This window comes from Mustela nigripes, chromosome 1, assembly GCF_022355385.1.
Source record: "Mustela nigripes isolate SB6536 chromosome 1, MUSNIG.SB6536, whole genome shotgun sequence".
In the NCBI taxonomy this organism is placed as follows: Eukaryota; Metazoa; Chordata; class Mammalia; order Carnivora; family Mustelidae; genus Mustela; species Mustela nigripes.
Window position 1 is genome coordinate 107,864,726 of NC_081557.1, and position 21,860 is coordinate 107,886,585.

A 21,860-nucleotide genomic window follows, 5' to 3' on the forward strand; every position below is an offset into this window, starting at 1 on the left:
ATTTTAAAGATTTTATTTATTTATTTGACAGACAGAGATCACAAGTAGGTAGAGAGGCAGGCAGAGAGAAAGAGGGGGAAGCAGGATTCCTGCAGAGTAGAGAACCCGATGTGGGCCTTGATCCCAGAACTCTGAGATCATGACCTGAGCCGAAGGCAGAGGTTTTCACCCACTGAGCCACCCAGGCACCCCAGTGGTCTGTTTTTTTTCTGAAAATTTATTAGCTAGTACACATGTTCTTTGTTACCTTGGATATATAGGAAACAAACTAGAAAAAATTACTCTGTACATCAAATCATGAACTATACTTGTATTTATGCTTAAAAACCTACAATGACATAATTACTATTAAAAGTATTTATTAAAACTACTTAAAGGGGCATCTGGGTGGCTCAGTTGTTTAAGCTCCAACTCTTGGTTTCAGCTCAGGTCGTGATCTCAGGGTTGTGAGATCGAACCCTGTGTTGGGCTCCATGCTGAGCATGGAATCTGCTTGAGATTCTCTGTCTCCATGTGCCCCTCCAACCTATAAAAAAACTACTTAAGTAATTTGTATGAGGTACTTTTATTCTTTATTATAACATGTATAACATTCAAAGATGATTTTTATTATTTACCAAGACTTTAAGAACACCATCAGTGTTTCTGGAAGTCGTCTTGTTGTTAGAAACATCTTTATTATGTCTTCTTAAATACTTCACTACGTGTGTTACAGAATGTGTTTCACATGCAGTCATTGAAATAACACTGTTATTTCACCTTAGAAATGAAACACATTCCATATCTTAGAATAACTGTTGAAATATATTTTTGAGTAACTCTACCTATTAACTTTTTATAGGAATCTGTAGGTTTGGTCTCTATGTTCCGAGGACTGGGCCTTGAGACAGTGTCCCAGACCCCTCTGAAACGGGAAATACCTTCTTTAGGTATGTAGAAAACTAACTTGAAAAAGAAGTGTGGTAGTGTGTATGTATGATTGCTTTGTTCTCAAAGACATACAATTTATCTTAAAAAAAAAATTGCACTTTATAATACCTTCATCTCACAATGATAGTTGGGTTTTGGCCCTTCCATCCAGGTAGAGGCATTTTAGGTCGAGGTTTGTCTACCAGTATGGTGCGCAAGGACAAAGAAGAAACCCATCCCACTTTTCCGGATCCTTCTGTGTTGGCAACTGGGGGTAGCAAGATAGCAGAGGCCTGCGTTGGTTGGAATAGGTGGGTAAAGTTGCTTTCAAGGGTAATTGTCAGATTCAGATGCAATATCTCTCTATAAGCCCAAAGAGAAACTCTGAAAAGGGTCATATTATCTTATAAACAGTGCATGGTTTTATATTAAAGAATGGATATTTTCCAAGAATAATCAGTAGCCACTGATCCAGTCAGTCACAGGAAAAGGGTAAAAAGCAGTCCTTTGCTGGGCAGTTTATAACTCCATTTGCCCTATTATGTTAACATGGTTCTGGTGGTTCTTTAACCTGACTGATTCACTCTTCCATCTCAATTCTGCCCATGGGAATTGACTTTGAGAGTCAGTATTAATAGCAATTAGTGAATGAGTTAAATAGGCATATTTGGATCTGGAGAGAATCCCAAGATTTGGGTCCCTTTTGCTGACTCCTTCAGGAAAAGAATGTAAACTTGGAGGAATCATTTAGATGGGGTATAGATAGTAGCATGGTTCAGAGAGTCTTGATTTGCTTCTCTTTTCAACATTTCAGAATGCTTGGAAGAGGGAATTCGGATACATCTTTCTTACCTTTGGGAAGAACAGCTGGTGGTATAGGCAGAGGAGTATACAAGGCTCCTGGTGCTCTCGGCCTGACTTCTCGGGATCCTACGCTGCTGTCATCACCACCACCTCTGCCCCAATCCTCACCACACCCTCTGGATCACTCTTTACTTGGAACTGTAGAACACAAGGAAAAGTAAGTCTGGAGTACCACCTTCTCTGCTTGATAATGATGTGGGAGGAGGCCTCCTCATAATATTGTAAACATTCTTTCTGTTGTGTCTAAAAGCCTTTGTGGGTGGTAGGTACTTCAAGGTTGTTTATTTTGTTTTTGGGGGTTTGTGCCAGTGGGGAGAATAACAAAGAGGTGGGAGAATTCCTGATGAAGTGAAACGGGGTTGATACTTTAGGTAGTATGTACCAGAGAGTAGCTTCAAATGATTTTTCATTTCCTTCTCAATTCAGACATAGCCAGTTCTTTGTCACATCAAAGATTAGGAAATCATCTAGGAAAGATATTTCAACAGTTCATCTTTTTAGTGGAACTAATTCTTGTGTTCTTAGTTAGCTGGCCTCAGTTATTCCATTGATATTACCAAGGCAGACGGTGATCTTGCTTCTCTAGCGATTGCTACGAACTTAGTCTCTAGCCTTCAAAGCTTGTTATTGTATGACTTGTGTAAGCTAAGTGTAAGGTATTACTTGAGTCAGTGTGTTTTTTTTTTTCTCTTTTTAAATTTGTGGCATGAGTTGTTTGCATTTTTGTTTTTGACATATATACATGGTTTTATTTTCCAGAGAGCTTTTTGTGAAGCAAGGCTCAAAAGGAACACCACAATCTTTGGGATTGAACCTTATCAAAATACAGTGTCATAATGAAGCAGTTTATCAATATCATGTGACTTTCAGGTATGCACACCTTTTTTTCTATATATTCACTTTTTAGAGAAAATTAATGAAATATTTTCCCTGTGATAACTGAGTACTTTTCTCTGTGAATCCTGATGAATGTCCCTCCACAAACTCAGATCCTTGTGATAAATTAAGTTATTCGTGTTTAGGTCTATTACCATTTCAGGTTTTAACTTAGTAGGTGCCACTTTATACACCTGTAAGGCGGATTTGCTGTGAAGTTGGTGAAACTTAAGGTCAGGGCCTTTTACTTGCATAGACCCCTTCCATAATATTTTAACCCATTTTATATGTGCAATTTTATATTCCTGTTCTTAAAGGGAAACTCCTCCCACCCCACTGGTACAAGACCCACACCCCACAAAACCTGGACCCTGCTTGCATAAGTCTCATATCATAACAATGGCTCTCCAGTGACAGTCTAGGGTGAAATTTGAGGGTGAAAAAATCAGAATAACATTAATCTTATACCTTCAATATTTCTCATACTTCTTAAAAATTAAGAATCCATGTCAGTTTGTGTTCTCTTTTCAAATCTCAGGAAGGGAGCACTTGAGTGGTTCAGTTGTTAAGCATCCAGTTCTTGATCTCAGCTCAGGTCTTGATTTCATGGTTGTGAATTCAAGTCCTATGTTAAAATCTCAGGAGAGTCATTAGCTAGAGAATATTAGCTGGAGTTGTGAAAATGAATGAGTGTTTTGGAGTATCTGTGGAGAGAAAATAGGAAGATGGAAGACTGATTTTTGAAGCACAGGTGCTAATTGGTGTAAGAAGTAAGTGGAGTGAAGGAGAAAAGAAAGGAACAGTTACGGGAAATATCCTGAAGATAAATTATAAAGACAAAAGACAGTTCCTTTGAATGAAGAGGAGGCAGTTGATTTTGGCCTTAGAAAAAAAAGTTACTGAATTTACTGAAGAACACCCTTGCTGATTTTCTAGTAGCTTTGTTAGAGTTATGGAGAAAAAACTAGACTAAAGGAACCAAGGAGCGCACAGGCAATGGGAAATAGCCAGTGAATTGGCCACTTACATAACAAGTATATAAGAGAAATGAGAAATGGATTGATAATTCAAGAGAGTAGCAAGATTGTTTTAAAGCTGAGCACATGTGGTAGGTAAAGAGAAGGAGCTAAAAAAATAAAAGGGTGAAATTGAACCCATGAGAGGGAAGGGTAGTGGAAATGGGCCTGCTCTGGAACATAAACAGATAAGCATTAATGAAAGGGAAGAACCTTTTTCTGGAAATGGATTGACAAATGTTAATGAAGCAGAAAGGAATGTGAGTCCTCACAGGTCTCTCCATTGACTGGATGGTGGAGAAGACATGGATTCTATAAATTTCAAGATCATAGGTGTGGACCTTTGAAGCCATGATATAAAGAGCATGCCAGACCATTGAGAGGATACTGAGAAGATGTATTGTAGTGGACTGGTTATCCTATGGCTTTCCTTGTATTATGTGAAGGAAGTCCAGAGAGACAATTTAAAATACTGTGTTTAGGGCATAGCACCATTCATGTAGATGAATTTTTGGAGAAGCATTTTGAAATGTGATACTAGCATATGAAAGTTTACTTTTGGGGACAGCTGTATTGGATTACTGATTGATTTTTTAATCTTTCATCATGTACTTGAACATACTTAACCCTTTTTAGCCTTAGATTTGTTTAAACTTTATAGTTGTACAACAAGGATTTATGTTATTGATCTGAAATGGGACATTTGTACATAGTACAAATGTACTAAGTAGCTACTGAAGCTTTTCAAAGCTGTAAGATTTGTTGACAATGAATCAATAAAAAGTAGAAATTGCCACAAGTGAAAAAAAAGTTATTTTTAAAGTGTATTATTGGGGCGCCTGGGTGGCTCAGTGGGTTAAAGCCTCTGCCTTCAGCTCAGGTCGTGATCCCAGGGTCCTGGGATCGAGCCCCACATCGGGCTCTCTGCTCAGCAGGGAGCCTGCCTCCCCCTCTCTCTCTGCCTGCCTCTCTGCCTACTTGTGATCTCTGTCTGTCAAATAAATAAATAAAATCTTTAAAAAAAAAATAAAATAAAGTGTATTATTTCTGCAGCCTCTAGAGCAGGGATTGGCAGAGTAAGAGTATGGCTGTCCTGCAGGGCAAATCTGGCCCGCTGCCTGTTTCATAATAAAACTTTACTGGAACAGGGACGCCTGGGTGGCTCAGTTGGTTAAGCAGCTGCCTTCAGCTCAGGTCGTGATCCCAGCGTCCTGGGATCGAGTCCCACATCGGGCTCCTTGCTCCGCAGGGAGCCTGCTTCTCCCTCTGACTCTGCCTGTGCTCGCTCTCGCTCGCTCTCTCTCTGACAAATAAATAAAGAAAATCTTTAAAAAAAAAAAAAAAAAAAAACTTTACTGGAACATAATCAGGCATTGGTTTTCATATTGTCCATGATGCTTTCATGCATGTGGGCCAAATTGAGTAGAGACTATATGGCCTGTAAAGACTAAAATATTTGCTATCATGCCCTTTACTGAGGAAGTTTTCTGACCTCTTGTCCAAAGTCAGGAAGAAGGTACACTGGCATGTTAAGGCAGTTCTCTTTGGGTGGTGAAAATACAGGTTTTTTCCCTGTGAGCAGGTATTGGGTTGAAATTCCTTTCATAGTCAATATAGTTGAATTTTAATATGACCACTAGATGGGGCAGTAGTTACGATTGACTGGTTCTCTACCAAACCTGAAACAGAGCAGTAGTAAAGATTGCTGGCCAATTAAGCAAATTGAAGTAAATCCTCTCTATTGTCTTCTAGCCCCAATGTGGAGTGCAAAAGCATGAGGTTTGGCATGTTGAAGGACCATCAAGCTGTCACCGGAAATGTTACTGCTTTTGATGGGTCCATTCTCTATCTGCCTATTAAACTTCAACAAGTAAGACCAAAGAGGAAATAGATTTTGGATTGAAACCTAAGAGAGTTCTGGCACTTTGAGTGGTAGAAAATCATAGACATCCTGATGTTTGAATTTTACTTAGCTATTCTTAGAGGAAAGACAGGCTTTTCCATAACAAAGAAATGTCAGACAAGGGATGCATGTGTGGCTCAGTGGGTTAAATGTCCAGGTCATGATCTTGGGGTCCTGGTCTCAAGTCCTGCATCAGGCTTTCTGCTTAGTGGGGAACCGGCTTCCCCCCTCTCTCTCTGCCTGCCTCTCTGCCTACTTATGGTCTCTCTGTCAAATAAATAAATAAAATCTTAAAAAAAAAAAAAGAAATGTCAGACTAAAAAGACTTTCATCTGAATTCTTCAAGAAGTTTCTTCTCACATAAGAGGAGTGGTTGGAAACCTTTGACCTCAGTGACAGAGAATGGTGGAAAGGCATCTATTGCTAGTCAGTCCTCTTACCAAAATCTTTTTTTTTTTAAGATTTTATTTATTGGGGCGCCTGGGTGGCTCAGTGGTTTGGGCCGCTGCCTTCGGCTCGGGTCACGATCTCAGGGTCCTGGGATCAAGTCCCATATCGGGCTCTCTGCTCGGCGGGGAGCCTGCTTCCCTCTCTCTCTCTCTGCCTGCCTCTCTCTCCATCTACTTGTCATCTCTCTCTGTCAAATAAATAAATAAAATCTTTAAAAAAAAAAAAAAAGATTTTATTTATTTATTTGACAGAAAGAGAGAACAACGTAGGCAGAGCAGCAGATAGAGGGTTGGGGCGAGGAGTGAGGGCAGCAAGCCCCCTTGCTGAGCAGAGAGCCCCGATGTGTAGGACTCGATCCCAGGACCCTGAGATCATGACCTGAGCCAAAGGCAGAGGCTCAACCCGCTGAGCCACCCAAGTGCCCCACCAAAATCTTTTTTTAAATCCTAGTTGTTATGCTATGATTTGGGCCAGTGTGGACAGGCAAAATAAGGGGCAAGTAGAAAATATATTTCAGGGCGCCTGGGTGGCTCAGTGGGTTAAGCCGCTGCCTTCGGCTTGGGTCATGATCTCAAGGTCCTGGGATCGAGTCCCGCATCGAGCTCTCTGCTTGGCGGGGAGCCTGCTTCCTCCTCTCTCTCTCTGCCTGTCTCTCTGCCTACTTGTGATCTCTCTCTGTCAAATAAATAAATAAAATCTTTAAAAAAAAAAAGAAAATATATTTTAGTATTTTCTAGAACACGATTGAATTAGATTAGGGCTTGGTAGTTTTTGTCTTTTTTTTTTTTTTTTTAACTTGCATATACTTATTTGTTAGGTTCTTGAGCTAAAAAGTCAAAGGAAAACTGATGGCACAGATATCAACATTAAGATTCAGTTGACAAAGATCCTGGAGCCCTGTTCCGACTTGTGCATTCCCTTCTACAATGTTGTTTTCCGTCGGTGAGGAAACAGCTTATTTTCTTTAATCTCAGTCTTATATTTGTAACAGTGCTCTTCAAGAAGCTTGGACGGTGTTATACCACACACATATAAAGATGAGTTTGGAAACATTTAATAAATAAGTGGATGGTATCGAGGCTAACTTATTGAAAAGTTATGTTAAATGATTAGTAAGATTTGGGTAAAATGATTCAGGTGGCTGGTTGGGTTCCTTTGGAATCATTTGTGAACTTTAAAAGCAGATGTTTAGGGGCGCCTGGGTGGCTCAGTGGGTTAAGCCACTGCCTTCGGCTCAGGTCATGATCTCAGGGTCCTGGGATCGAGTCCCACATCGGGCTCTCTGCTCAGCAGGGAGCCTGCTTCCCTTCCTCTCTCTCTGCCTGCCTCTCCATCTACTTGTGATTTCTCTCTGTCAAATAAATAAATAAAATCTTAAAAAAAAAATAAAAGCAGATGTTTATATTGCATAATTTCATGTTGTTACTGATGGGGCTACTTAATGTGGTAGTGAGCAAAAATTTTTGCTTGAAGAATTTTTTTCCACGTCTCTTGATTTTTAGATTCACACAGCTCATAATTGTTTTTACTTTTTATAAGACCTAGATTTTCATAAAACTTACTCCTACACCACCTCTTTTTAAGTGAAACACAAAACTCGATTTCTCCTTAGAAAGGTGAAGTGCCAAGAACAGACTTCTTTACAAACAGAAATTGACTCTTGCATTCTTTTTAGTTAATGGTGAGAAATAATGTAAATTGAACCTGGAAAATCAACTTGGTCACCCAGTATGTAGGACAAGCTGTTGTCAGTTGTATTTACCTCAAGCTAAACACTTCCATAATTTTTCTTTTCTTTTCTTTTCCTTTTTCTTTTGGCAACAGTATTCTGAGTCTAAATGGTGTATTGTGCAAAGGGCACCAACAATTCTGACACTTTAGGCTTCAAAAGGAAAATACAGAAAAAAAAATGGAAAATACAATTCAGAGTAGTTGAGCTTGAATTTTTTTTATTCTTCTCTAGAAGACCCATTTTTGCTCTTCATTTCAGGGTAATGAAACTTTTAGATATGAAGCTTGTGGGGAGAAACTTTTATGACCCTACAAGTGCTATGGTACTACAGCAACACAGGTCAGTGGTGTTCTTTTCCTCACTTTTGAATGTTCTGGAAACAATTTTTTCATTGTGATTACCATATGTAGTACAGAAATCTCAACAGTATTTTATGATTGTAAATACAATCTATCAATTAAATCTGTTCCAAGTTTAGTTTTTTAGTAAGTTCACAAAGATGTTGCCTTACTTTGTTTCGTGGTGCTTTCTCACTATTACTGGGGAGGGGGGCGGTATTTGCTCAACCATTTCAAATGGCAGCTTGGAAGTATCTGTGGTTTTTTTAGAACCCTGAGGTAAAGCTCTCTTGTCTCTTCAGGTTGCAGATCTGGCCAGGCTATGCAGCTAGCATCCGAAGGACAGATGGAGGTCTTTTTCTCCTAGCTGATGTCTCCCATAAGGTCATTCGGAATGATTCAGTACTGGATGTCATGTGAGTGAATGATGGTATTTACTTTTAACAAGCTAACAATTTTCTGGAAAGTTCAGCAATAGCTGAATACAGATTGGCCATTGTTGTGTTTAGATTTTAAATTGTAGAACAGATTAAGAATACTAAATGTAGGGGCACCTGGTTGGCTGAGTTGTTGATAGTCTGCCTTCAGCTCGCTCACTCGCTTGTGATTCCAGGGTCCTGGGATTAAATCCCACATCTGGTGCCCTGCTCATCTGGTAGCCTGCCTCTCCCTCTTCCTCTGCTGCTCTCCCTGTTTGTGCTCTGTCGCTCTTTCTGTCAAATAAATAAATGGGATCTAAAAATAAATAAATAAAAATAAAAATACTTGGATTTATTTCTGAATATTCTATTTTGATCCATGATTAAAATCAGTGTGATACTGTTAAAACAGTGTTTTAGTTATTGTAATTTTATTAGCTTTAAATATTTGTCAAGGAATCTGTTTTCAGAATTTTCATAGTAAATGCCACCCATTTATTTTTGCATGTGATCCTTTGACTAATTTAATGAAAGTAAGAAAAAAAGTCAACTGGCATTTTATTTGGCATCAACTGGGGAGAATGTTCAGTGAATCTTCCTATTCACAAGTAAGGCATATTTTTCCATTTAGTGAAATTTATTTTTATTAAAGTTTTACTTTCATTAAAGTTGTCATATTTTATTACTACGCAAAAGCTGTTGATAAGTGAATTATGTAGTATGTGTAGGATTGGTTTTGTTACCTGCACAATGGCTTATTTTGCATATAAAAATTATCTTTGGGGTGCCTGGGTAGCTCAGTGGGTTGAGACTGTGCCTTCAGCTCGGGTCATGATCCCAGGGTCCTGGGATGGAGCCCCACATCAGGCTCTCTGCTCAGCAGGAAACCTACTTCCCTTCCTCTCTCTCTGCCTTTCTCTCTGCCTACTTGTGATCTCTCTCTGCCAAATAAATAAATAAAATCTTTTAAAAAATTATCTTCATTTTCTAAGTATATAATTTTATATGTACTTAACACTAATTCAACAATGTTTTGTGGATTTCAGAGTATAGGTTTTGCAATTATTCCTAAGTATTTTATTCTCTTTGATGCATTTGTTTTTTTTTTTTCGAAGATTTTATGTATTTATTTGACAGAGAGAAATCACAAGTAGATGGAGAGGCAGGCAGAGAGAGAGAGAGGGAAGCAGGCTCTCTGCTGAGCAGAGAGCCCGATGCGGGACTCGATCCCAGGACCCTGAGATCATGACCTGAGCCGAAGGCAGCGGCTTAACCCACTGAGCCACCTAGGAGCCCCTCTTTGATGCATTTGTAAATGGATTTTTTAAAATTTCATTTTTGGTTTGTTCCTTGCAAGTGTATAGAAAAACAACTGATTTTTTTTTTTAGTATCAATCTTGTATCCTAAAGCCCCTGTGAAGTCATTTATTAGTTAAAACAATTTATTATGCTCAGTAGGAAGCCTGCTTCTCCCTTTTTGCTTGTGCTCCCTCTCTCTCTCTCTGTCTTATAAATAAATAAAAAATCTTAGGGAAAAAAAAAAGATTTCCTGTCCTAAATTCTGTGATCCTTCAATAGCATCCTTCTAAGGATCCACACAGAACCAAGTACTCCTTAAAACAGTTTGATCATGGATTCTTTGGGATTTCTATATAGGAGATCATGTCATCTGCAAATAAAGATATTTTTATTTCTTCCTTTCGAATCTGGATCTCTTTTATTTCTTTTTCTTGCTGAGTTATCCTGCTAGAACCTCTAGTACAATGTTGAATAGGAGTGGAGAAAGTGAGGGGGGAAAAAAGCCCTGGCCCCGCCCCTCCTCAATGTAGTGTTCTTGGATATTCCCTTTGTTAATAAAGACAGTTCAACCAGGAAAAAAAAAAGTGGTGAGAGTGGACATCCTTGTCCTCTTTTCCTGATATTAGGAAGAAAATATCCATCTAGTCTTTCATCAGTAAGTATATTAGCTGTGAGTTTTTTGTAGATGCCCTTTATCAGATTGAGGAAATTCCATTTTATTCCTAGTTTATTGAGTGTTCTTATCATGAAAGGGAATTGGGTTTTGATCATTTAAAAAAAACCCAAAACATCCTGCTTTTTAAATTGATTTTTCAATATTAAATCAACCTTGCATTCCTGGGATAAATCCCACTTGTTCGTGATGTATAATTTTTTTCTTTATGTTGCTGGTTTTTGGTTTGCTTATATTTTGTTGAGGATTTTTTTCCATATTCCTAAGCAGAATCTGTATTTTTCTTGTGTTACGTTTGTCTGGTGTTGATATCTGGGTAATATTGGTCTTAAAGAAAGAGTTGGAAAGTGTTTCCTTCCTCTTCTGTTTTTTGAGAGTGTTTATGAAGGATTGGAATTCATTTTCCTTTGAATGCTTGGTAGAAATTTGACAGAGAAGCCATCTGGGTTTTGGGGGTTTTTTGTGTGCAATTTTTAAGTTACTAATTCAGTGTCTGTATTGTTAGATATTTATTTAGATTTTCTATTTTTGGGTCAGTTTTGGTAATTTGTCTTTTTCTGAGAGTTTGTCCAGCTCATTTAGTTTATCTAGTTTGTTGGCATACTGCCATCAGTGTTCCCTTACAGTTCTTATTTCTATGAGCCCAGTTGTAATGTCCCCTCCTTCATCCCAGATTTTAGAAACCTGAGTCTCCTTTTTTCATAGGTGGTCTAGCTAAAGGTTTGTTAGTGTTGTTGACCTTTTCAAAAAGCTAGTGTTTTAGTTTTGTTGACTGTATTTTTCTGTTATCTATTTCATTAATTTCCACTCTTAATACTCATTATTTCCTTCCTTTTGCATACTTAAGATTTAGTTTGCTTTTCTCTTTCCAGTGTCTTAAGATGGAAGGTTAGGGGAGCCTGGGTGGCTCAGTAGGTTAAAGCCTCTGCCTTCAGTTCAGGTCATGATCTCAGGGTCCTGGGATCGAGCTCCGCATCAGGCTGTCTGCTCAGCGGGGAGCCTGCTTCCTTCTCTCTCTCTGCCTGCCTCTCTGCCTGCTTGTGATCTCTGTCAAATAAATAAATAAAATCTTTAAAAAAAAAAAGACTTCTTAAGGTGGAAGGTTAGTTTATTTGGGACATTTTTTCTTTCTAATATAGGTTTTTACAGCTATAAATTTTCCTTCAAGTAATGTTGTAGCTGTATGTTCTGGTATGTTGTGTTTTCATTTATATCTAACGGAGTATTTTCTAATTTACCTTGTGATTTCTTATTTGACCCCTTGATGATTTAAGGGAGTGTGTTCACTTTCCACATGTATGTGAGTTTCCTGAATTTTCTTCTGTTGTGATCGGAGAACTCACTTTGTATTATTTTTGTCCTTTATATTCACTGAGGTTTTATGATCCAGCATATGATACTGGAGAATGTACTGTGTACACTTTGGACACTGTGATTTTATTTTTACCTTTGCTAAGGAAAGTGCCAGAATTAGAACTATGGTACACCTTTATATTGGAAACAGAAATTCTCCCAGGGTGTTTGAGGCAGAGGCAAACCTTGGCAGAGGCAAACCTGTGACAACAAGAAGGAGAAGCACTAAAGCTGTCTAAGGATGTGTTGTTTGTGAACCATATTTCAGGTTCCAAACACAGATAGGAAGAGCCATGAGATCAGTGACCCAACTATCATTGACCCTGGAATTTGAACTAAATAAACACAGTGATCTTGTTTCACAAAATTGCCAAGACAAGAAGTGCCTTCCTAATGTTTGACCACTTGCTTTTTTACAAATTGGTCTCTGATCGAATGGACCTCCAACTGTGATGTCTCTGGAATAGATTGGCTTGGTTTAGAGAATTATCTGGCTTATGCCTCCATTTATTCCCTATAGAACACTCTCTTGTACATTTAACAGAAATAAGGAAATGCAGAACAAAGCAAAAACACGTGAAAGAAGATTTTATGCATATAGACAAATAACAACAAAAGCAAAGTAAGCAGATAAAGAGTAATCAAGTTAATGGCAAAAATACTTTTCAAATTAAATTTCTTCAAAACAAATTCTGAAGACCTCATAAAAAGACCTGGGTCCAAACAATGACTTCCAACCTGAAAGCGCATTAGATAAGCAGCTAATGCCTAATGAAACTAGTCTGAGCTCAGCTAGTTGTTGGGATTGACTCAGTGGCAGCAGATCTGAAGGACAGATTAAGCACAAGGGACCCAGTGAGTGCATCTGTGGGTATGAAACACCTAGGAGTTTTGCCAAGGAAGAGCTTCCATAGTTACTATGGTGAGACCTCCAGAAATGTCAAAGGATGATGAGACCTCTGTTCTGTCTGACATAAAGAGAAGGCTGATTGCTTATTGCAGTGAGAAGAGACTGCTGATCATACAGAGAGTACTGGAGAGGTATGGAGTTCAGGACAGCAGTCTTGCAGAGGGGCAAGCAGCAGAAGCATGGTTGCTAAGGTAGTCTGTTGTTGATTGAGTAGTACTCCTTGTGATGCTTATTGGATTAAGTTGTTCCCGGATTGGCCAATATACAGAAACAAGGGGATGACTCTGGTTGGATAGCTTGGAAAAGTAGGTTGCTGAGGTGAGTTGATATAGATGTATTAAGCAGGTTTAAAACTGCATTTTTTCTTAAAGATTTTATTTATTTATTTGACAGACAGAGATCACAAGTAGGCAGAGAAGCAGGCAGAAAAAGAGAGAGGAGGAAGCAGGTTCCCTGCTGAGCAGAGAGCCGGATTCGGGGCTCGATCCCAGGACCTTGGGATCATGACCTGAGCCGAAGGCAGAGGCTTTAACCCACTGAGCCACCCAGGTGCCCTAAAACTGGATTTTATGGGGGCACCTGGGTGGCTTAGTTGAATAAGCATCTGCCTTTGGCGTAGGTTGTGGTCCCAGGCTCCTGGGATTGAGCCCCATGTTGGGCTCCCTGCTCAGGAGGGAGTTTGCCTCTCCCTCTCTCTCTGGACCACCCCCTGCTTATTCTCTCTTTCTCAGATGAATTTAATAAAATCTTAAGAAAACAAACCTGGATTTTATGGCTCCTTGTTACCATGGCTGCAAAACAATAGATCTTTTACAAAGTTTGTGATTTTTTAATTCCCAGGAACACATGAATGTTCACATTTTCACCTGATTTTATTGTTTAATTTCTTACATGTTAATGTTAAATTGATGAAGAATTTATTTTTTAAATGGATAGCAAGTTTTCATCCACTTTTTTAAACAAGCATTTTTTGGGGGGCACCTGTGTGGATCAGTTGTTAAGCGTCTGCCTTCAGCTCAGGTCATGTTATCAGGGGCCTAGGATCAAGCTCTGCATTGCATCAGGCTCCCTGCTCATGGGCAGGCCTGCTTCTCCCTCTCCTTTTCCTCCTGCTTATGTTCTCCCTCCTGCTTTCTCTTTCTTTCTCTAAAATAAATCAATAAAACTTTTTTTTTTTTTAAAGATTTTATTTATTTATTTGTCAGAGAGAGAGAGAGAGCAAGAGCGAGCACAGGCAGAGAGGCAGGCAGAGTCAGAGGGAGAAGCAGGCTCCCTGCGGAGCAAGGAGCCCGATGTGGGATTCGATCCCAGGACGCTGGGATCATGACCTGAGCCGAAGGCAGCTGCTTAACCAACTGAGCCACCCAGGCGTCCCTCAATAAAACTTTTTTTAAAAAAGATTTTATTTGTTTGACAGAGCCATAGAGCACAAGTGGGAGTGAATGGCAGAAGGAGAGAGAGAAGTAGACTCCCAGGTGAGCAGGGAGCCTGATGCAGGACCTGATCCCAGGACACTGATATCATGATCTGAGTCAAAGGCAGACACTTAAATAACTCCCAGGCTCCCCTCTTACCCTTTTTTTAATGGTCCTTTTCCCCCACTAACTTGAAATGCCACTAGTAATTAGTGGACACTCAATCCTAATCTGTATTTCAGTCTCATTGAGATCTTTTATTCTGTTAATTTTTTTTCTTTTTTCAGATTTAGAAAGGCACAATTGAGAAAATAAACCTCATACATTCAAAGTATACAATTTGATGAGTTTTAGCTTACTTATATACCAATGTAATTTCACAACGAAGATAATGAGCATATCCATTGCCTGCATAAAATTTACTCATATCTCTTTCAGACTTCCTTCTACCTTTGTTTCTCTCTGTCCATCACAGGCAGCAAACCCTGTTCTGCTTTCTGCCACTAGAAATTAGTGTCCATCTTCTAGAATTCTGTATATGTAGCATCATATGGTATATACTCATTTTTTGTTGTTTGTTGTTTGGTTTGCCTTCTTTTCAGCATGATTTTTTTTATTTTAATTTTTTATTTCAATCCCAGTATAGAAGTCAAAGTGAAATAGTTGCAGTTAAGAAACATGGATTTTTATCTACTTTTCAATGTTGAATATTGTAGTAACAAGACATAGACCTATATTGTTGTCTGCTGTGTTCCTCAGTCCCTTTTTAGTTTTTTTCTTCATTGTGCTTTCTTCCTCCCATGTCAGCCTCCTGCCTTTACTGATGCAAAAGACAGTGATTAAGGGAAAGGGATTTGGTGAGAGAATATTAAAAACTGTCATTAAGCGGCGCCTGGATGGCTCATTGTGTTAAGCCTCTGCCTTTGGCTCAGGTCATGATCTCAGGGTCCTGGGATGGTGCCCCACATAGGGCTCTCTGCTTGCTGGGGAGCCTCTTTCCCCCTCCCCCTCAGCCTGCCTTTCTGCCTACTTGTGCTCTCTCTCTCTGTCAAATAAATAAAATCTTAAAAACAAAACAAAACATAAATACTCAATAAGAGTTCTAAAAAGAAATTACAAGTTAAAAAGTTTGAGGGGTGCCTGGGTGGCTCAGTGGGTTAGAGACTCTGCCTTCGGCTCGGGTCATGATCCCAGGGTCCTGGGATCGAGCCCCACATTGGGCTCTCTGCTCAGTAGGGAGCCTGCTTCCTTCTCTCTCTCTGCCTGCCTCTCTGCCTACTTGTGATCTCTGTCTGTCAAATAAAAAAATAAATAAATCTTTAAAAAAATAATAATAAAAAGTGTTTGAATATGGATTCTATACTAGTGGTTGCTTTTGACTTTCACAACTACATATATATAGCTAACCTACATTTTTTTGAGACAGAGAGCACACAAGTGGTGGGAGGGAGAGGGAGAAAGAGAGAGACTTAAGCAGGGTCCATGCCCAGCACAGAGTCTGACACCAGGCTTGATCTCATGACCCTGAGATCATGACCTGAACCAAAATGAAGAGTCAGAGTCTTAACCAACTTGAGCCACTGAGGCTCCCCTGAAGTGAACTATCTTTATAGCTGTCTCTCCTCTGTATTGGACCTGCAGAGAGAAGGGCGCACCCCCACATGCATATGCATGCATATGGATGTGTGTGTGTGCACACACACACACACACTGCATCTGGCATGTATCAGGCACTAAGACAATGATGGAGATGATATTTGCAAACCCACAGTTCTGTTTTCTGTGCTAGGCACAGTTCTTGGTGCTTCACGTTTATGAAGTCATTGCATTCCCTCAACTCTATGAGTTGAGGTTAGTAAGTGAAAGACACAAGATTCACCTCCAGGGTCTGTTGTCAGGGTTGAACTGCTTAAACTCTGAGATGGTTTTTCAAGTCAAGTTCTGCAGGGTACTAATTGCCCAGGATGGCAATAAATGTTCATTCAGTGAGGTTAAAAGGAAAACGGTGAGAAGAATCTGTGGTTAAATACATTGGGGGTAAATAAAGGTAAATATGTTTCTTTAGCAGTCTGAGGTGCTTATGGCTGTTGTGAGTCTCTGAATGGCTTATAACTTGCACAATGGACTCCACTTTTTTGATTGTGGAACCTTTTTCACACCTCCTCACAACCTCTCAAGGGACCAGTGTTTCTGAAGAATCTGCCCTGGATGATACTGACTCAGAAAAAAGTTCAAGCTCTGATCCTTGACTTAAAGGACATTTACATCTGGTCCCTGCCTGTCTTCAGCCTGTGCTTACCATCTTCTGTCCCTTCTCAGCCTCCTTGCCCTCCCCATCTCCCCAGATCCCCACTTATGCCCTGCATACTACTGCTGCCTCTCCCTGGAGTTTCACTCATTCCTCTGCCCTGGCGTTTCTGCTTGGCAGATTGCTCCTTCAAGCATCAGCTGCTTCTGTAAACGTTCCTTGAATCCCTGGGCATATTCAAACATGCTTTCTGCGAGTTTCCTATGTTGACTTGTTCACAGCACTGTTTAGAGGTTACTGTGAGGGTACATTTATCTGCGGTGAGTCTGTTCATCGACATCTTCAGCATCTTCAGCTGAAGTGCTGTCTAATGATAGGTATTGATAATCCCTTCCATTAGCTCAAAAGGGCAAATATAGTTTAGAGAATGTTTTGTTGTCCTTCCGTAGACTACCCTAATAATGGTAATACTAAATCATTATTTTGATGATTAAAGTACCTTATTTGAAGGCAAACTGAATGTTATTAATTTCTAGTTACTGTTTTTAATTTTACTTTTATTTGTTCACTATTTTTTGAAAGATTATTTATTTGAAAGAGAGAGAGAGCAGGGGAGGGGCAGAGAGAGCAGTAGAGGGAGAAGCGGACTCTCTGTTGAGCGGGGACTCTGACACAGGGGTCATTCCCAGGATCTGGGATCATGACCTGAGCTGAAGGCAGATGTTTAACCGACTGAGCCACTCAGGTGCCCCTCTTTTCACTATTTTTTATTGATTTTGAGTTTTTTTGGTAGTGTTGAAAAGAGATGAGAGTCTTATCTCTTAAAAAAGACAACTGGAGCCTTCTAATGCAGTGAGCTGTGATATATCCCTGAAGCACTTTTTTTGCATCCCCCATCCTTTTCATTGTGCTCTCTGTATACAGATATGATTCAAAAGTCTTTTGTCTCTTTCCAAAGGCATGCCATGTATCAGCAGAACAAAGAAAACTTCCAGAATGAGTGCACTAAGCTTCTGGTTGGCAATATTGTTATAACCCGATACAACAATCGTACCTATCGTATTGATGACGTGGATTGGAATAAGACACCAAAAGATAGCTTCACAATGTCTGACGGGAAGGAGATCACATTCTTGGAATACTACAGGTGGAAAGAAGAGACTGGGCTTGGGCCTTTGGGTGGGTGTGGGATGTAGTCTACCATTCTGTAGCAGGATATTGAGTTCCCTAGTAGCTTACACTGGGACACTTTTAAAATAATTGGATTGGTAATACACCTTAGATTAAATGAGCTTATTTGTGGGATTTCACTTGGATATGCTACCCTTACAGTTTCATTTGTTTTAGTAATTTTGGAAGTTCCTTTATAAATTAATACCAGGGTTTTGAATTTTATTTCTTTTGTTGGTTTAGGTAGAAGTCTGGTTGGAAAGATTAAATTCACGTTTTAATCATTTGACTATCATTTTGCCTTTCCAGTTGTCCAAGCCTTTCAGTGTGATGCAGTTTTTTGTTTTTTGTGTTTTTTTTAAAGATTTATTTATTTGAGGGTGGGGGGAAGTGCACATGAGCAGGGGGAGAGGAGTAGAGAGAGAGAACCCCAAGTAGACTGCATAGAGCCTGTTTGGGGCTCCATCCCACAGCCCCGAGATCATGACCTGAGCTGGATGCTTAACTGGCTGAACCAGTCAGGCACTCCAACCTGATGCAGTTTCAAGCATATTTTTCCCTGGACCTTTAAGATGATTTCTCCTCCATTTCATTGCAGTGTTAACTTGAGTCTGCTTTTTCGTTATAAATATGCTATAAGGAGTTTCTGTTGGATCCTTGACAAGGGTATTATGCAAATTGCGTACACCAGTGCTGATTAAGAGACCCAGACTGTGTTGCCATAGAGCAGGGATGCTGCTTCTGAAATGTTTTCCTGCCTCTGTCCTGCTCTAGCAAAAACTATGGGATCACGATTAAGGAAGAGGACCAGCCACTGCTGATCCACAGGCCCAGTGAGAGACAGAATAACCAAGGGATGGTGAGTGGAGAGGTGTCAGATTGGCACTTCTAGCTTAAGCTCTCATCCATGGTGCTGGGAGCCGGGGAGCAGTGTTACGATGTGATTGGGAAAGACTCTGCAGGGCTGTCTCATCTAGCCAGTAGTGTTACTTCATGTGGTAGGATTTGCTTTTGATGTCTGCCTAAGGAAAACCTAATTATCCATATGAGCAAGGTAGCCTAAGGAATAAGAAGAATTTTCTGCTAAAGATTAAAACACTGGATCTATTAGGGAAGTTTTAGACAGGTAACAGGGACCAGAGACAGGGAAAGTGCCTTGACACTGACTCTTCTGTCTTAAGTGAGAAGGCTGAAGATCAGCCAGCTAAGATAAGATCTGGAGACCCCAACTGGATGGGATGTATTGCCTTAGCTTGCCTGGAGGCCCAAGAGGGAGGTTGGTTGGTTGGTTTTTTTTCCCCTAGTTTTTCCCTTTTTTTTTTTTGACCATTTCAACACTTTCCCTTTTACCTAATACAGCAGACTATGTTGTGAACAATCTGTGAGTATAGTGACTGAGGAGAAAAGGGTAAAATACTTGTAGTGTTTTACTGCCCTCTTTTCTGGGATTTTATGTTCCTTATTGTGCCGGTTATGTCCTTGCTGGCCCAGCTCTGGGCATGTCTTGTGGGGTCAGAGGAACAAGACCGTCTTTACTGCCTTATTTTTCCTCTCCATTCTCTCCTCAAAGCTGCTAAAAGGTGAAATCCTACTGCTGCCTGAGCTTTCATTCATGACTGGAATCCCTGAGAAGATGAAGAAGGACTTCAGAGCCATGAAGGTGAGAAATGCCCGTGTTGAATGGAAGGCCTAGACCTGGGCTAGGCTTATGTCTAGGCTTATGTCCTGAATGGAGCTAGACCTGGGCAGGCTTATGTCATCACCTGAGCAGGTCTGTTTTTCCAGACTCCAGTTCTCTCTGCCAAACATGTTCCATGTCCCTTCCCACACACTGTGAAATAGCTGATCGGAGCTACCTTCTGAAAATTACTCAAAAACATACAAAAAACAGTGGAGTGCCAGATCATGAGGTAAAAGGAAACAAGTAATTCTGTTTTCACTCCCACCAATCAGATGGATGACTGTAAACTGGTCATATGATCATAAGTGAGGTTCTTTGATAGCACTGAATTTTTCTAGCATTCTTAAAAGCCTTCAGTCTATTTAAAAGGGTGGGGGAGATAATGTAGCAAGGAATAATTAACAAGTCAGAGACTGGGGTAAAAGGATAGAAGGTTATGGTGTGGGGTGTGGAGTATCCAGGAGGTGTTGGGCTGAGTCCCTGTAGGAAATAGCTGAGCAGCTCAGACATGGGCAGCAGCATGAGTCTGGCACTCAAGCACTTCACCTCCAGTCTTTCTGCAGTGCGTGGGGCTTTCCACACCTGAGCTCCTGTGTTATCTCACTCTCCCAGTGCATGTCTGTTACCCTCGGACCCTGCCTATCAACGATGCCACAGACTGTTTTCAGTAACATCATAAAGAGCCCGAAGTGAAGCTTAGCATTCCTGTAAGAGATGTCTTTCATGTTTACCTTTGATCCTTCTGCATTCAGCATGTAGGTCAAGGCTCCTTCTTTACAACACTCAGTCACCTAATGACTTCATGATCACAGAGTTCTCTGTACCGCCCTGCAGACAGGTGGTAATGACTGCCTCACAGGGAACAACAACTGTATAGTTCTTTGGTCCCAGAAGAATAAAGAACTCACATATGTGCTTCAGAATCTTCATATACACCTTTGGGTCTTCATTTAACGGTAACATTTAGAAAGCACAAATTATGGACCAAACACTAAGCAAAAAAATGTCTTATGATAACATTAAATATAGTAGTGGTATCACATGAAGTTTAAGATTGGATCTGGTTTTCCATTCTGTTTTGTTTGTCTCTGCCTGGCACAGGACATTTTTCCCCCTATTTTCCCCAAATATTAAATAGATGTAATCAAGCCCCCTTTGCCCCTGTTTCATAGAATTTCTTAAGAAAAATTTTTAAAGATTTTATTCATTTGGGGGAGAGAGAGAGGGAGAGCAGGAGCAGGGAAAGGGCAAAGGAAAAGCAGACTCCCCACTGAGCAGGAGCCTCCGCGCAGGGCTGGACCCCAGATCCTGGGGTTATGACCTGAGCCGAGCCAAAGGTAGATGAACTCACTGAGCCACCCAGGTGCCCCTGAATTATTTTAGGAATTTTAAATTCAGAACGTGGCTTTGAGAAAGAGGTAAGATTTAGCGGTCTCATGGGAGAAAGAAACCATAGCATTTTAAATTATTTTATGATTAATTTTTTATGATTATTTATTTATTTGAGAGGGAGGGTGAGTACGCACAAGCAAGAGAGAGGGAGAGAGAGAGTGAAAGAGAAAGAAATCACCAGGCTGGGGAGGGGCAGAGAAGCAGACCCACTGCTGAGCAGGAAGCCCGATGTGGAACTCAGTCCCAGGATTCTGGGATGATGACCCCAGCTGAAGGCAGTTGCTTAACCGACTGAGCCACCCTATGATTAAAATTTTAACCCTGCACTTCCTTCACATTCTTGAGAGATATTTATTTTAAAATCTTTGGAGTATTTAAAAATGTCTTCCAGGGGCGCCTGGGTGGCTCAGTGGGTTAAGCCACTGCCTTCGGCTCAGGTCATGATCTCAGGGTCCTGGGATCGAGCCCCAAGTCCAGCTCTCTGCTCAGTGTGGAGCCTGCTTTCCCCTCTCTCTCTCTGCCTGCTTCTCTGCCTACTTGTGATCTCTGTCTGTCAAATAAATAAATAAAATCTTAAAAAAAAAAAAGTCTCCCATTTCAGTGGAAAGGATGTTTTCTTTTGGAAATGTTTTAGACATATTGGGGTTTAATTTCATATTGGAGAAACTAATACTTAGAAGTTATTATCTGCATTTTAAATCTATTTAGGATTTGACCCAGCAGATCAACTTGAGCCCCAAACAACACCATAATGCTCTGGAATGCTTGCTGCAGAGAATTTCAAAAAATGAAACAGCCAGCAATGAATTGACACGCTGGGGACTCTGCCTTCAGAAGGATGTACATAAGGTAAACTGGATGTAGTCAGACAGGAAACAGTGTTCATCAGTGATTTTAAGAGCGTAGTGAAAGTGGGTGATAGCTTCCTATCTGGTCTCTGTTTTGGCGTTTTGCTCTATTATATTTTGGGGGGGGGGTCCTAGCCACAATATTTGAATTTTCTTCTCTTAATTTGTTAGTATCTGTTAGAGATTTTTCTTCCATATTTTGCAGAGATTTGAGCTGTTAATTTTCAGTCAGATAGATAGTAAAAGGAATATTGACTTAAAATTTACCTCATTTTTGGGTGCCTGGGTGACAGTTGGTTAAGCATTTTCTGGCTCTTGTTTTGTTTTGTTTTTTAAAGATTTTGTTTAATTTGACAGAGAGAGA

The 21,860-nt window shown here is 40.2% G+C and overlaps 1 protein-coding gene across 2 annotated transcripts in view; it reads left to right on the forward strand.

Moving 5' to 3' along the window:
• PIWIL2 (piwi like RNA-mediated gene silencing 2) overlaps positions 1–21,860 on the forward strand; it is a 73,562-nt gene that overhangs the window by 1,298 nt on the left and 50,404 nt on the right. For both annotated transcript variants that reach the window (XM_059393027.1, XM_059393038.1), the window contains exons 2-13: positions 842–929; positions 1,082–1,220; positions 1,724–1,930; positions 2,533–2,643; positions 5,418–5,535; positions 6,836–6,960; positions 8,009–8,089; positions 8,391–8,504; positions 17,364–17,552; positions 18,350–18,434; positions 19,146–19,235; positions 21,357–21,497. In XM_059393027.1, coding sequence (XP_059249010.1) covers positions 842–929; positions 1,082–1,220; positions 1,724–1,930; positions 2,533–2,643; positions 5,418–5,535; positions 6,836–6,960; positions 8,009–8,089; positions 8,391–8,504; positions 17,364–17,552; positions 18,350–18,434; positions 19,146–19,235; positions 21,357–21,497 — 1,488 coding nt within the window. The remainder of the gene's footprint in view (positions 1–841; positions 930–1,081; positions 1,221–1,723; positions 1,931–2,532; positions 2,644–5,417; positions 5,536–6,835; positions 6,961–8,008; positions 8,090–8,390; positions 8,505–17,363; positions 17,553–18,349; positions 18,435–19,145; positions 19,236–21,356; positions 21,498–21,860) is intronic.